At 31.4% G+C, this 17,349-nt stretch overlaps 2 protein-coding genes across 3 annotated transcripts; both read left to right on the top strand.

Annotated features, from left to right (window-relative positions):
* The first annotated feature begins 2,769 nt into the window (after positions 1–2,769).
* On the top strand, positions 2,770–7,263 carry LOC110724307. 2 transcript variants are annotated; one of them, XM_021903730.1, is made up of 5 exons: positions 2,770–3,057; positions 4,190–4,429; positions 4,531–4,612; positions 6,651–6,729; positions 6,864–7,263. In XM_021903730.1, exons 1-5 carry the CDS (start codon positions 3,040–3,042, stop codon positions 6,928–6,930), a joined length of 486 nt encoding a protein of 161 aa, XP_021759422.1. In that variant the 5' UTR covers positions 2,770–3,039; the 3' UTR covers positions 6,931–7,263. The 2 variants fall into 2 exon arrangements, with proteins under 2 accessions (XP_021759422.1, XP_021759423.1); XM_021903731.1 differs by having other exon boundaries at positions 2,777–3,054.
* Positions 7,264–7,795: 532 nt separating this feature from the next.
* On the top strand, positions 7,796–13,856 carry LOC110724306 (nucleotide pyrophosphatase/phosphodiesterase-like). Its single transcript, XM_021903728.1, has 13 exons — positions 7,796–8,092; positions 8,842–8,928; positions 10,107–10,201; positions 10,461–10,533; positions 10,749–10,871; positions 10,979–11,074; positions 11,470–11,599; positions 11,811–11,892; positions 12,018–12,153; positions 12,299–12,504; positions 12,620–12,745; positions 12,862–13,171; positions 13,264–13,856. The coding sequence occupies exons 1-13, from the start codon at positions 7,871–7,873 to the stop codon at positions 13,573–13,575; spliced, it is 1,998 nt and encodes a 665-aa protein (XP_021759420.1). The 5' UTR covers positions 7,796–7,870; the 3' UTR covers positions 13,576–13,856.
* Positions 13,857–17,349: the final 3,493 nt, after the last annotated feature.

Raw genomic sequence — 17,349 nt, 5'->3', positions numbered from 1 at the left:
ATATTTCAAAATCCTTAAAAAAAATGCCCCAATTGCATGATTATAAAAGTAGCAACCCGGGGCAACACCCGGGCTACTCACTAGTTAAAACCTAAAAGTAGTGTTTTTTAAAAAAAATTTGACTCATACCATATCATGTCCAATTCTTAACACAACCAAACACTTGTTATTAAGTGTAAGTTCTAATTGTAATTATAAAAAAAAAAAAATGTGTAAGTTCCAATTTTAATTCATACTACTCTAATCTCAATCCTGATTTCAAACTCATACCTCTTTGCAAACCAACCACCTTCTACTTCATGTTAGAATAGAGTCCAGTTTGAACATTTTTATATCCTAGGGTGACTAATGCACGCACCATACGTAGTATGTTCGAGGAGCTTGTTCATCTTGACCTTATACCATAAGTTTAGTTGTTAGCAGTTAATATTAATTAGGGAAAATACAGTTAAAATTATTTTTAGAGATATTAATATTCTATCTTCACACTAATTTTAAGAGTAAAACGGTTAAAATATTTTTTAATATAGAGTCCAGTTTGAACATTTGTATATCCTAGGTGGCTAATGTGTGCACCATACGTAGCATTAGGGCTGTACACACTTTGGTCTGAACCGTAACCAAACTATACCAAACCGTATTTTATATTAGCGGTTTGGCTTGGTTTACGGTTTATAAAAATACGGTTTGGTTTCAAAATTTTTGTAAATACGGTTTACGATTTGGTTTGGTTTTTCAAAATTATGAACCAAACCAAACCGTAAACCAATAAACTGTATTTTAATGTTTGTATAATTTTTAAATAAATAAATTATTAAAAAAAATAATAATTTTTAGTTTTATTAAAAATTTGTAATACAATTTAATTCATTGGGCTAATTATTTAAACTTTATTATAAGTTAATAATGTATTATTTGGCAATTTTTTTAAAAAATGTTGTCTCAACAAAAACTGCAAACCAAACCGCACTAAGCCGTTAATGAAGTATATTATGGTTTGGTTTGATCTGGTTTCAATACTATTTGGTTGAAAAATTGACCAAATCGTATTTTTGGTTTGGTTTGGTTTGGACTCAAACCGCACCAAACTAGACCATGTTCACCCCTACCTAGCATTTTCGAGGAGCTTATTCATCTTGACCTTATACCATAGATTTAGTTATTAGCAGTTAATATTAATTAGAGAAAATACTGTAAAAAATATTTTTAGAGAAATATCCTCACACTATTGAGTTAAGGTAAAATACAATCCTTGAATTTTTGTATTTATAGCATTTTAGTCCCTCAACTTTTAAATGAGGCAAAATGGTACCTCAACCACCAATGATTCACTTTTTAGGTACAAATTAGCTAACTAAGCATGGTTTAGGGACCTCGGTGCACATGTGGCAATAAATTTAATGATTTTAATAGCAAAGTTTAGGAACCTATAGTGTGAGGTGGATAATGTAATTATTATAAACCAAAATTGAGGGACCTATAGGGTGAGGTGGTGCTCCCATACAAGAATGATTAAAATGTTTTAACCCATAAATGTAATATAGTTCTATTTTTTTGAGGGAAATGTAATATAGTTCTATTAAATTAATTTGATTTCAACAAAACCAAATTAATTTTAGTAAAAATTATTAACTTTATAAAAATATATAAGTGAAAGATATTTTAAGTGTGAAATTCTTGGTTACAATTTACTTTCTCTCACTAAAATATGTTGATAACTTTCGCTAAAATCTAGTTATAATACGGAATTTGTTTGTGAAAGAAAAATTCCTTCTTAGTTCTTACTCATTCAGCTAAACTGATTTAGTTAATAATCTAACGTAATTATTATTTTCTCCTAGAAATTGACACAAGATAAATAAAAAAAAAAACCGTAAAAATTGTCACACAAAATGTCCAGAAAAGAATTGAAAATCATTTAGAAGATAAACACGTAGGAAAAAAACAACCTTTAAAGTTGACACACAAAAACCCAAAAAAATTGAAATTCTTTTAGAAAATAGACACATGAAAAATAAATTGTCAGGTTGAAAGAAAAGAGGGTGGCATTTTTTTTATTTATTTATTCTAGTCTTCAATCTTTTCATATTTCAATTTAGTTTTATATTACGAAGTTTGGGTTTTGTCTTACTCACTCACTTTGAAAATTACATTACATATTCTGTTTTTTTTTTTTTTTTTTTTTTTTTTTTTTTTGGGGGGGGGGGGGTGTGTGTAAAATATATATAAGGGGTAAGGATCTAGGATTTGAGGATGTATGGTTAATGAGTTTAGTTGAGATATATTGTAAAAAATTTGATTATGAAAAAAATGGAAGAAGAAAAGAAATGATAGAAAATAATAAATATATCATGATTATCAAATTTTATTAGGAATTTTTATTCTTCAACTCACTTTATATTTTATTCTTGCCAACTCACTTTATAGATATATAATTGGTAAAAAAAAAAAAACTTACTTTATAAATCCCTAAGCTTTAATTTTGTTTTTATTTAATTTAATTAATTGACGTTTGATCTAACAAGTCCTTAAACTTTTGCTTAAAAAACATAAAATAAAAAATATGACACATCATATTAAATGGTCCCTAAACTTACTTAGGTGGATTAAAAGTCCCTAAACTTTGCAAACTAAACTTTTCCTCCACTAGTAATGGTGAGACTTGGGTGGTTGAGGGACCATTTTACATCATTTGAAAGTCGAGGGAGTAAAATACTACAATAACAAAATTTAGGGACTGTATTTTACCTTAGCTCTGTTTATAGAGAGGTACTACCTATAAAATTGATCCTACACAAGTGTGGTCGTACTCTCACAATATTTATAAGATTAAAACCGTTAACATTAATAAATAATGTAAATAATTAAACAAACAATTTCAGAGGGTATATATAAGCCTTTGCTTGAACTTTGTGAAGAAAAAAAAAAAAAAAACCTTGAACATTTTTACATTTCATTAATTTGGTACTCACACATTTTAGGGTTTACAAAAATCCCAAATCTTAGGATTACTTATCTATTTGTGGTGCGAGAGCATGCATGACTGAAATGAAGGTGGTTAGTTTCTCTTTTCTTCTCTCTTTATTTTGGTCTTTTTATTCATTCTTACTTATTTCTGTTTTTTATGGAATTATATGACTTTTGATGTTATTAATGGTAGTGCAACCTAATATATGAGCATTTTTCTTATAAATTTGACTAAGAAAATGTAACCTAATTTATGAGCATTTTTAGTTCAAATTTGATTAGGAAAATTGATGATTTAGGCCAATTGCAACGTCAATTTCTTGCCATTGGTTTCAAATTGGAACCTTAAATCTGCTGATTAATTTGATTGTAACAATTGTTGGCGCAATCGTTGTGATATTTATTATGGATTGGCATAATTAAGAGGGTAATTTGATATTCTAGGTATTTTATGAAAGAACTCATGTCATATTACAAAGAAATTTTATGAGTTGGGATATATGATGGGGTTAGTTGATTAGCAGTGATTGTATTCCCATTTCGTTTTCGAACACTATTAACAAGAAAATCGGAGGATATCGAACTATAACAATCAGACCGGCGCTAATCTTATTGATAATAGCTCAAATATTGTTTATGATAGCTTTTAATCATCGAGTTATTTATGGAATACACTAAATTAGTTGTTTAGAAGATCTTTTTTTTTTTTTTTTTTTTTGTTTCATTTGTAATTAAAATATACACTAGTTAAGCTATTGTGAAAATTAGTATACATGAAGGACCAAGATTATCTAAACCGATTTTCCGTGATGTAGCTACCCAAGCAAATGGAAGAAAAGGGTTCAAACTTCTTGTGTACTTACATTATACCTGCAGAAGTGCAGAGGATAAGATACAAGATTCAATTGATTCTTTGGGAACCCTGAAATTTACTGACCTTAGAGTAATTTATGACTTACCTTATATCACATGAGGAACTTTAATACATGAGGTTTTCTATTTTTCCTTTATATATGGAAGTTAGTTGATTTAGTTGCAACACTACGTTTCCTTCTAGAGCCCTCTTGACAAAATGAGAACAAGATATAAAACTTTCTTCTACCTATTAATCTATTATATTCATCCCAGACCTTATTATTAATTTACCCTCGTTCTTCTACTCTATATTTTAGTCTATATTAGCTGACTATTACTTTTATACTTTTTGGAACATTTTTTACAGGAGGATAAACAAAGTAACCGGGGTGAAAACCCAGCTCGGTTTCAACGTACAGATCAGTGGCGTCCTGTTTATTCTTGGTTGGAAGCATTGGATTTGGATGAGGTTATTAAGTCTAAAGACATTTCTGACTGGCTGGCTGCAAATCCTGAGGTCAATGAAGAGTTGGGATCAAGACATTCTCGTTATCATTTGATGCACTACATCAAAAAATGTCATATGAAGATACTAAAGAAACGGAATGTAATTATATCATTTTTTGCTTTTTTTTATCAGCTTATGCATGTGCAACCTTAAGCTATTTGCTCATGTGTGTGTACTTGTTTTTGAAATTTGTTGTATAGGGTGGGCTGCAGAAGCCTAGTGAATCAGCTTCCTTGAGTGTTGAGCATCCCAATGTGCCAAAACTGCCAGCCACGATTACTTGTATGTTTCTGCTAGTTAGCACATATGTTCTTTTAGATTGCTTCAATTATATTGTTTGAGGATGACACTGTCATGATGTTGATGTCATCCATGATTCATGTCTCTGTTTTTTTTATCAATTACTTGAGAGTTAACAGAATGAGGATGGATTGGGAACTTGTTATTCCATTTCTGATATATGCTCTTGGATTCTATGTTCCTCCCATACTTTGATCATCTCTAATAAACTAATGTTATTATAATTTATTTTTCTAATGATTTAAGATTGCAAGGAAGAGATGGATTATTTCTCCTCTGTATGTTTATCCAAACATTAAGGCATAGAGATCTGAATGCAGTAGATTATGAATGCCAATTCCCCTTTTTCATCTTCCTCAGCCCCTACAGATCAATCAATCAAAGGTTTCGAATTTAAATATAATTGAAAATTTATACAGAGCTTTCCTATAATCTTTGTTATGTCCATTTTAACACTTCTGTGGCCATTTGGGTACCATTATACATCATTATATTATGTTAACTTTTATTGTTTGCTATATTTTTCTTTTTTAGCTTGAGTAAAATTTGTTTTTCTTCTGACATCTGGTAGCAGCAGCAACCAACCTTCCAGCTATATATTTATCTAAGATATTGACTGTTGCTGCAAAGTTCTGGATAAAACTCTGGGAATTGACTCTTGTGAATCAGCATTGAAAAATTAATTTGTCTGTCAATGTGAGCAAGCTCATGGAGAGTTGTTTGTTTGTTTGTTTTGTTTTGTTTTTTTTTTTTTTTTTTTTTTTTTTTGAGAAAAGGAAATGTTTTATTAATCACACCAACAACACATTACACAGAGGCTGCTAAGCCCCTAAGCATTTACACTTAAGCCAAGCTGAATCTCTAGCCTCAGCTTTACAAGAAGCTAAACTGCTAATCCTATGATATACATCAAAACAATTTCTACTAAGTACAACTTCAGGTCCATGAATTCTAGCATTCCAAATTGCCTCATTTCTCTGTTGCCATATGCTGTACATAAGAGCTGTGCTCTGCATCACAGATTTTTGAAACCTGTTCTTAGCCTTCCAGCACCAATTATTACACTCCTCTAAGCTCAAAAACTACAACTGCACCTGAAGTCTTCCTTGCAGAAGCTGAATTAATCTCCGACTGTACACATCATGTGGAGTTGTTTTATTAGACTAAAAATTTATGTCCTTAATTAAATGTTGCTCTTGTGCTTTAAGATTTTTAATATCAAACAACTTTACTGCTGATATTATTAACTATTTAAGGTGTTTTTGGTTGTAGCTTGTAGGTTTTTTTTCACCCCCCTTTCTTTCATATAATATATTTTATATATATAGTGACAACATTCAATACAAGACATGAGCTAGATTTATATGAAATAGAAATTCTCTTCTTCCACATCTTACTGCTAGCTAACGGGCACGATTAACTTGAGACCTTTGCACTTTGTACACCCCCACTCCATTGCAGCTTCTTTGCTTGAATAAGACTAATTAATAGTCCGAGAATTATTCAAGTCTGCTGGATTTCTAAAGATGTTGATCAAATTTCTTTCATTATTGACCTTGTAGGCATTAGGCAAGCAAGAGCTTCTTATTAATTTCCTTAGACTGGTGATTGCTCAATAGCCCTTTGTTAAATGGCAATCCTTGCTTCACCTGCTGGCTGCTTGAAGATTTTTTTTTCCACGCTCACTCTTTTTAATTTTTTTGCTTGTCTGAGTCCAGGAGGCTTATAATCATCTTGCCTCTTTCTTTGGTTTGGGAGTCTGCATTAAACATCTACCAGGACTACCACTGACATCTTCTTGCTTTCTCATACTGCAACTCTGCTAAGAGGAATTATGGAAAAATTCAAACTCTAAGTTTCTATGTTGGACACAATTTGCTCATCTCTAACACCTCTGTGATAATAATAAAGTTCATCACAGTTATGAACTGGGCAAATCTAGCTAGGATTATGTACAACTGATTCTTTAAGCTTCTTCTTATCTATGCTGATTATATTTCTTCTTGTTATCATTTGACAGCTAATCCATTGACAAATGTGCCTGAACACAGTGACCTTTATCATGTGAAACGACTGGAAGCTTTGCGCAAATATGAGATGTTAGTACTGTTGCTTGTCTTGCTTGATTGTTATCATTCATGTGTCCATCTGCACAAAGTATTGTGATGTTCAGTGTATAATGCATTTTCTATACTCACCCCTTTTCTCCCTGTATATTGCAACATTTCTGCAGTCTGGTAGAATTTGAGAAGCAACTTTCTTCCATGATTGCAAAGCAGAACACTGCTCAGGAGTCTTGATCAAGCTGGATGAATCCGCATTTGTTTTCTCCTTTTGAGCACAAATTTAACGGATAACGTGGAGCGGATCCTTGGAAGTTTGTGCTCATCGGTGCTATCTGCTATGTCTGCATTCAACAATTGAGGCCTTCCTTTTCTCATGATATTTCTGTAAAAAATTATGGTGACAAAATGTGGCTGTACTAGAGTTTAGACACCTTCACCACATTCTATTTATGAGGCTAAATCCATGTATAGATTAGAATTGCCAAATTTATTTTTCTATGCTTTACTAATATACGAAGTATGTAGTATCAAAATTTACATTCTAATGACAAAAGTTGTGAGAGCTAACTTCTGCTGTTTCGATGGTAAGATAGTACAACCACCTGATTTTAGGAGATGCCAAAATTCCTAATTTTTAAAGTTGAAGCTTATCAATATAGAGTATGTGTAGTGGTGACAAAATGGTCAATTAAATTCCTAAAGTGTGATTATCTTAAAGTATGTCTAATGAAAATTCCCCAAAACCTCAGCTACATTACATACATGATACATATTAGTGAATTTTTTTTATTATTTTTTTAATTATACAGTAATTTTAAAAGAAATTCAAATTTAACAAATACATAATGTCTTAAAACCAAAAATTTCCTTCTCAGAAACTACAATTGTCAAATAAATCTTGCACGGTTAAACATGGTCGTTTAGATTGTGGATCGTAGATAGACAACATAGTACAAGATATTGACAAATTCTAGTCCACGCTTTGCACATTCCTAATTTCCTACCTACCACTAAGACACTAATCATTGTTTTATTTTTTTTGGCTCACGTGTAGGAATGAATGTTAATGGCTATCCTTTTACCACGTTGGATCACAAAACAATCATAAAACAATAGATATTTGTAGGAGTACTAAAACAAAAACAGTCCTCATATTCGAGCAAAATTGAAGAGGATGAAAATTGGAACAATAGTTCTAAAAATGGAGAATGATAATTACAAAATAATCCAAGTTTTTCTGCTGACAATCTTACTCTTGAAATCTCCAAACTATAGTTATGGTCACAAGCATGGTGACGGTGTACAACCATTGTCTCAGATTAATATTCTCGGCACAACTCTTGATCTTCACAAACAAGTTCATGTTGATGTTTCTCATGCTCTTTTGGACTCAAAGGTAACCATTTTCCTATTATTCTTAATCTTAGTATATACAAAGTACATGTTAATTATTATTACTATCTTCGTTTCTTATTATTTCCAACGATTTGATATAAAATAAAGAGAAAAAAATGTCTAATCGTGCAAATAATATGTAATGGAGTTAGTATATGAAGTTTGTCATTCCCTAGAGTAGACAGAGCAATTAAAGTTGGATATGAGGATCATGGAGTGGTTGGACGGGTTTGTACCTTCATCTCCGATCCCCCAGGGGTTAACCTGGGTTCGATGTTCACCCCACCGCTCCTGTGATAGAAGGGTAACCCAGTATCTTATTGTGTAATATAATTAAGGTTGGATATTACATGTACTTATGAACAAGTATAAAAAAGTTTGTACGGAGGAATAACCCGTGGTAGTCATTTCTTGGTTTCACCCCTACCTCGTATCGTAGTTACCGTTTGAATTAGATTTTATTATTTACGTGGGATCATTAAGTAATTGAATAATTTTTGTTTAATCCATGCCTTTTTATTTGTTATTCCTTAATATTCTAATATAATATATAGTCATATTTGCTTAGTTAATGGTATTATTATGGGTTGGTTGATCGTTGACAATTTTTCTTAAACACTTTTGTTAAGTCTCCAATGTATTCAATCATGACATTTTAGAATGGAGTAATAATTCTTTTTCTATTGAATTTAAAGAATGTAGTTTATATATTCGATCATGTAATATACTCCCAAATTTGTTTTGTCTAAGGAAAATGAGGCCGAAATTAAGTTACCGGCGGTTCAAGAAAAGGAGAAGATCAAGCTGAACGTCCTAAATTATGAAGGAGATGAAGAGGTAGTTTTGCAACTGAGATACTTCTAAATTACTATTGAGATATTCTTGACCATATACGTTTATTTTATGACATGTGTTGGGTATAATGTTGATTTTTTGAGTTTAATATATGACGGTCCAAATGGTATAACACCTTCTTATGTTGGGACATTCTGCCTAAAATTCTATAACGAGTATCTGTTTCTAAGTGAACTTTTTCCTTACTAGCAAAATACACGTGGTAAAGCAATTACACAAGGACAACTTAGATGACAACTAACTTGGTTGATTATAGTTTTGAGGATTGTAGTTATTAGTCAAAACCTGAGATCAAATCCTGTTTTCATCACGGCCTTTGATGACTATTTGTACGCTTTGAACTGTTAGGAACTCTTCGCATTTGTACACATTGGCTTATCAGCTAGCTGGACTGCAAAGCAAGATTAGACCTAGTATGACTGTATGAGTGAAGAGATTAAGCCTCTACTATAAGCATCTAAAATGAGCTGGATTGTGGGAGTAGTGTCCTTTTTCAGTTAAAAGTTCTGTACTTTTGTGTTTAATACTGTGCAGTACGAATATATATGGAAGGGTTGGAAGCTGACTTTGATGTATACACTCGTAAGATCTTAAGAAGGCTTGAGAGTTTCTCGAACAGACAGTTTAAGAAAATAAATCAGGAATCAGAATATTGTGAGTTGAAAAGAAGATTGAACCATTTTGCAAAAACTTAAGTTTCCTTCTTAACTGATTTTGATTGTTTCACCTCAGGACTATTTCAACTGTTAGTTTTTTTAATGCAATCAACTAAGAGACTTCTAACTTTCTAATCTGTTTATACTGGAGTTCTGTTGTAACATTAAGCTTATTACTAAGGTGAATAGGAATTATTAAAAAAAAGTGTAACAAATTTCAATTGATTTTTTGTAATGATTTTACACAAACTGAACTTTGAGACTTGTAGACTTGAGTTTTGAACTTGGAGCCATATCAATCATTCACGGTTACAATAGACAACTGTCCTACAAGTTCTGTTCTACTATAATACGATCTTATTGATTTAATTAAGCAATAATTTATTATCACAATAATTTGCAAATTGCAATGTAAATTGTACAACAGACTGTCCAATACTTCGTTTGTGTACTCTTAATAGCAATATATATTTCCAAATTTAATCTTTCGTTACAATTTGACAGACTTATGGCCATCTTGCGAGGGCAACTGTGAATATCAACACCGATCATCCCTCTTCAGATGATTGGGTTGCAGTTTTCTCCCCTTCAAATTTCAAGTAAGGCAACAAACATCCAACTAAAATTGGATAGAAAGTCTTATATAACAATGTAAATTTGAAACTTATTAGCTCGAGAGCACAAGATCTATGAAAATGACACTAACAAGAAGGATAAAGCTATACTTTTAATGTAATACTTTCATTTTAGTTCATATCTTCTCTGATTACAGTTTTATTTTCTTCCCAAACCAGTAATTCGATTTCCATAAGACTCGGCCTGCTTAACAATATATAATTGGTTTCTGTGTTTGGTTAGTGCATCTACATCTTGTCAAGAAGTTGGTAGCAAAAGAGCTGAGGAGCCATATATATGCACCGCGCCTATAAAGGTTAACAATATGTAATTCTACAAGCCTTGCATGAGGTACATTAACCAATAACTTATTGAGAGACATAAGATTAAGACCATAATATGTCACTGACCTCTCACAATAAGTTATTGGTAAGTTAGCCTTATACAAGATGATGCCAAATGTGTATATATTGGACTTTTTGTTGAACAAGGCGACAAAATAACAAGAGAATTAATCTCTCTATCTTTCAGTATAAATATGTAAATTACTCAAGTCCCAATTATCTCAAAACTGGAAAAGCTACTATGGATTTTGAATTGATCAATCAACGAGCTGATTTTGCATTTGCAGTGTTCTCTGGAGGATTGTCTAATGTAAGTTTAACATATACTTTTTCAATTTTTACCACTTTGCCTATCATTTTTTTGTTTGACAGATATTTTTCCTATCATACTAATGCATCAATATTTGATTTTTGAAGCCAAAACTTGTGAAGATTACAAAACCTATATCACCTTTTCCAAATCCTAAAGCGCCGCTTTACCCACGCCTTGCTATGGGAGAGACTTGGGATGTGGTAAGTTTCAATCAGCCTACTGCATTCTTGCACATATAAGGCAATCAGAATTGTTTCTATTGTCGTTGCATGGTAGTTAAAGGCAACTCGGGCTATTCATTTCACCTCAAGTACCTATGTTAGATTCTTAACATTTCAACATCAGTATGGACACTTGACACACTTTGTCTTGGACCTAAATCATGATGAAGTATGTATAATACAATAGCCAAGTTTTACATGCATACTCGATTTTTAGTAACATGGTACTACAACATGTTGTGACTTTCATTCATCACTATTGTTTGTGTGTATCAATTTCTTAGATGATTCACTCCTGTTCTGTAATTGATCTTCTCAATCTCAAGATTCAAATTTAGTCTTATACGAAGTATATCACTCTTGTATTTTTACAGATGACAGTAACATGGACAAGTGGTTATAACATAGATGAAGCAGTCCCTTTTGTGGAGTGGGGGCGTCCTGGTGGCGCTACCATGCAATCACCTGCTGGAACTTTTACATACATTCGCAGTCAAATGTGCGGTATGCAATTTTCTTCTATAACAACATCACCTTGATCTAATATCTTCTTGGTTTATACTTTGTCGTGCTAATACTGATACATAAGTTACTCATGTTTTATCACCCAACTTTTTTTGTTTAGATTTTGTCTGAGTTTTCTTATCTTGTAACATTTTCAAAATTTGTGCATTCTTATATGCTGTTACTAAGTTTTTTGGTTGTAAATGTGAAGGTTCACCTGCACGAACTGTTGGATGGCGTGATCCTGGATTTATACACACTAGCTTTCTTAAGGATTTGTGGCCAAACACAGTGTAAGAGTTGATGAATGCTATTAACTTCAGCTGAGTTATAATACTAAAAGACGTAAAAGACTAGATAAACTACCACTATCAACTCTCACCTTCACAAATGATTATGTTCATTGGTTTTATTTCAGATACACCTATAGGATGGGCCATCTCATATTATCTGATGGTTCATATGTTTGGAGCAAAAAGTATCAGTTCAAATCCCCTCCAGTTCCCGGAGAAAGCTTTTTACAACGTGTTGTTATCTTCGGTGACATGGGAAAGGTACAATACATTAGTTCAATGTAAATATAAAGTATCTAGCATAGGGATAACAGTCAGGTATAGTGGACACTTTCCTCCTCCTGCTCTAATTAAGTTAGTTGGAGTTTGATCGACGAATGAATTAACTGCATAGTTTCTGTCTTAGGGTGAACGAGATGGATCAAACGAGTATGCTAACTACCAGCCGGGAGCATTGAATACGACAGATCAACTCATCAAAGATATTGATAACATTGATGCTGTTTTCCTTATTGGAGACTTGCCTTATGCCAATGGATATGTCTCACAGTGGGATCAATTTACTGCACAAGTAGAGCCTATTGCATCCGCCGTACCCTTTATGGTTGCAAGGTTTGTGTGCTGTATCAATTGAATCTTTATATGATTTGTCATTTGAAAAAAGGTATTGTACAGAAGCATACAACAAAGAATGCATGCTAATGTGCTTGGTTCATGACTTTTTCAGTGGTAATCATGAACGCGATTCACCAGATTCAGGATCATTTTATGCAAATGATGACTCAGGTGGTGAATGTGGTGTTCCTGCAGAAACAACATTCTATGTTCCTGCTAAAAACAGGGCAAAATTTTGGTATGCGAAAATAATATAAATAGCTTTGTCACACAAGATATGGCCTATTCAAATCATTTGAAAGACTGAAATAAAGTTAGTCTGGCAACAAAATTGACACTTATGCACTCATACAGGTACTCAGCAGATTACGGAATGTTCCACTTCTGCATAGCTGACACTGAGCACGACTGGAGGGCCGGCACAGAACAATACAAATTCCTTGAGGAATGCCTTGCATCAGCAAATAGGCACAAACAGCCTTGGCTGATCTTTGCTGGTCATCGCCCCCTCGGTTACTCCTCTAATAAATGGTTTGGCCAAGAAGGCTCTTTCGAAGAGCCCATGGGTAGAGATGACCTACAAAGACTATGGCAGAAGTACAGGGTTGATATTGCATTTTGGGGTCATGTCCATAATTATGAGAGAACATGCCCTATATATCAGGTACGTAATTCTTTCTTGTTTAGCATCACATTAGTGCACACATGTTAAGAATTTAAGATGGTTTTAAAATTTCGGTCATTTGTTGAGTGCAGAACCAATGTGTGAAGAGCACAGATGAGACATCTCATTACTCAGGTGTGGTAAATGGTACCATTCATGTTGTTGCTGGTGGAGGCGGCGCTCACTTGAATGAATTTAGTCCTATAAAAACTATCTGGAGCATTTACAGAGATTACGATTTTGGATTTGTGAAGCTCACTGCATATAACTACTCGCATCTAAAATTCGAGTACAAGAAGAGCAGTGATGGCAAGGTTTATGATTCCTTCACTATATCTAGAGATTACAAAGATGTACTGTCTTGTGTTCATGATAGTTGTGCACCGTATACATTGGCTAGTTAAGATGGAAGGAAAATTCTTGGACGAAAGTTGGTTGTTACCTATATAACGATAGTCATATTAGACTATCAACGTGACAATCAATGTTAGACTTAAGAAATATGATTTCACTTCTACCATTTTGTAATTTTCTTTTGGATTGGCTCGTTTGTTAATCTATGTAGATATATTCAATGTTCAAACATTTATGTAGGTTAAACAAAGCATCACAATCAGATGTCAAAAAAAAAAAAAAAAGTATATTATTCTTAATAAACTTGCTTATGCCTTTAACTTCGATAAAACTTAAGTTATGCCTTTCACTTCGATTTAACTCTAATAGCCAATTGATAGTCAGTAATAGATGGTGCTCTTGGAAGTATATACTATATATGTACTAATGTTCAGCCAAGCATTTTTTTTTTTTTTTGACGAAAAGCCAAGCATTTTGTTGAACAAATTAGGGACCTAGTACTTCTTCTCTTCAAATTAATTTAGATACTTAGTAGATTTTGTTTAAATAAGAACTAATCACACTAGATAAAAAATATTCAGATTATAATAGAAAAATTCAGATCAAATAAAGTAGACATTTTAAACAATGATACCGTAAGAAGAATCAAACTAGATCAAACAATTTCATACCAAATCAAATCAAATCTTAGAATATTCAAACCAAATCACCTTATTTCAGGCAAAGAGAACAAGTACTTCTACGTACTTAGTACTCCCTCCGTTTTAAAATACTTGCTCCATTTCTATTTTTTGCACTATTTATTTGTCCTACTTTGACTAATGTTTGTGATTTATACATAAGAAAAAATATAGTCTTGTGGGTACTTGTTGGAATCATCTCAATAAATAAATTATTAATTTTCAATTGTTAGAATTTATATTTATTGATAATTAAAGATATTAGTAATCAAATATTAATATCGACATACATGTCTAAGAGAAATGGAGCAAGTATTTAAAAACAGAGGGAGTAAGACTTTTCACCAAAGTAGTGACAGCCTACACATTTGGTGAAACACTTGGTTGTAATAATTTGGATTATAGTGTGGGCCTCTAAAGTTGACATAGTATTTGTAAATAATTGCTGGATTTACTTTATATATACAGACACACGCAAATTGCGTGTGCAACATAAGAAATTAATATGCATGACTCGATTTTTTTTTTCCCTAAAATATTATCTACCTTATTCTAATAAAAAAAAAAAATATTAGTGGGTTTATAAATTGATGAAATCATAAAGGTTAAAAGGTAAGCTATGAGTACATTATAATGTTCATGCAAAATATGATTTCTCTAAAAAAAAAAAAAAAAAAATTAAAGGGTTGTAGTTGTTTTGTTTTATTTTTTATTTTAAATAAATGATAGTTATATTTTTTAAATTATGATAGTTTTCTTTTGAAAATTATAAAAGATGAAAGGGGTATTTTGGGGAAGTGAAATTTATCACCCAAAACCCCCTTTCACTGTATATATATATATATATATATATATATATATATATATATATATATATATATATAAATAAATAAGCATCATGGTTTGTGAATATATTAATACACATTATTGCAAAAATATCAAACTTTACTTTGATCATTACATTACACTGTGCTTTTGTCAAAGAGATCAAGTGGATATCAAGTGGATGCCCACTTTGGTCGATTGCTAGAAAAGAACAGCACCACCCTCGTGATTCATGCTATATTGCTAATTTTAGACGTATTTCATTTAGCAAGCGTTATTATGTACTTGGAAAATTTCGACAATGGAACGAATATCGCTTTCATATTGAATATCTAAAAATCAATAACGTTGCAAAAGATAAAGAGTGATTAACTGATTATGATGCTCGAAATAATAAGTTCAGAGACCAATTATAATAACTCAAATTTTCTAATCAAAATGTACGTTTTTTGTTTCAAAACTAGCTTTTTGACCCGTTCAATGCACGGGTTGTTACCTGGGTTAATTATATGAAATAATTGCTTTATTTCTAAAACTTAAAAAAAAAAAAAAAAAAAAAAGACCGTGGATGGTAAAACTGTGAAAAAAGATGAAGAAATTTATTTAGATATATATACATGAAGATTGTGAAATATGAAAAGATATATCAGTTTAAATTATATTTAAAGTCTAGGAGATGAAAAGATTATTTTATTATAATTCATATGTTTATGTAATGAGTACTAATTAATTGAACTTTATTTTATTATAGTGGAAATGGAACATTTTATTTTCTTACTTGAATATAATATATTAAGGGAGGTGACATGTGTTATATGAAGTATTGAGTGACTTGTGATGTCATGTGTCATATAAAAAAAATTATGGTTTGTGTTTTAAATACTAAGTATAGATAGATGATTGAGCTTTTATATATACTAGTTTTGTGCCCCGGGCCCGGGTTGTTTATGAAGTCGATTTAAATCTATACAACGTGGCGCGACAATCAAATTTTATTTTATTGAAAATAAAACTCTAAATTAACAATTTTATCCTAAAATTCTATCCAAATTTGATTCAAAATAGAATTCTAAACTAACAACTTTAAAAAAAATCGGGTGTACAATAATTATTATACATTCATTATAAAGATAGCTTTATAAAACTTTTTATAATGAATGTACACTTTATTAGTAAAACTTTTTATAATGAATGTACACTTTATTAGTAAAACTTTTTATAATGAATGTACACTTTATTACCTCTGAAATGAATAAAAGTTACCCTAATATGCATAAAAGTAACCCAATTTAAATAAAAATTATCTACACTTATTAGTAAAGAATTACATTTTAAATGACTAAAAATCAATTATTAATGATTGAATGTAATTAAATTACCTTTATAAAACTTTTCTTGTTGTCTATTTATATAAAAATTGTATTATGTTTAAATTACCCAAAAACAGGCAAAAAGTTACCCTAAAATTAGCTAAAAGTTACCCTTATATATACTGCTCGATGTACACTAATATTAGTGTAAATCGGATGTATACAAAAGTTTTTTTTTATCTTATGAAGTGTATTTAAATCTATCCAACGTGGCGCGACACTTGACGAAAAGTTAGAATGCCAAGTGTCGCTGCCTCATGAACTGGCTAAAAGTTTAGCTTATATATTAGTTATACGATATGATATATTTTTTTGAGGGAATAGTTATATGATATATATTATAAAGTATATTGTTGAATTGTTATTGATATAAAGTTTTATAATATTAATTTTTTATACTAGTGTTTAATTATATATATTAGGTCAAATTAGTGCATTAATATATGTGTCAAATTTGATTATATCAATTATCAAGAAACAAAAGAAGTATGTTGATATCATGAGTTCATTCATGACCATATCAATAACTCGCAATTTTTATTTTTGTGGAAATATTTATCCATCTCTAAAAATAGGTAATGAACCCGTAAAAATAGTAAAGGGTAGTGAAAAGCATTACTACAAAAAATGATATTTGTTGGAAAAAAAGGTAACTAAGAATTAAAAAAAACCCTAGCCTCCTCTCTCTACTTTCTTCTAAACTTTAGCCTCCATCGTCAATTTTGAAGGGGCTTCCATCGGATTTTACCGGTGGAAAGCCCCAATCTTTATTTTCTTTTAAGTTTTTTGTTTCTTAGGTTACAATAATGTCTCCCTCGAAAGAAAGGGTTTATCTCCTTTGAAAGACAAGGTTTTTTCGATCTCCTTCGAAAGACAAGGTTTTTCGCACTCCTTCGAAAGACAAGGTTTTATTTGCGCTTAATTTGGTCTCTGGTTGTACGGGGCTACT

The sequence above is a fragment of the Chenopodium quinoa genome, unplaced genomic scaffold (assembly GCF_001683475.1).
Source record: "Chenopodium quinoa cultivar QQ74 unplaced genomic scaffold, ASM168347v1, whole genome shotgun sequence".
Taxonomy (NCBI): domain Eukaryota; kingdom Viridiplantae; phylum Streptophyta; class Magnoliopsida; order Caryophyllales; family Amaranthaceae; genus Chenopodium; species Chenopodium quinoa.
The sequence above is the reverse complement of the archived record's forward strand: the minus strand, read 5'-3'. Positions and strand labels throughout refer to the sequence as shown.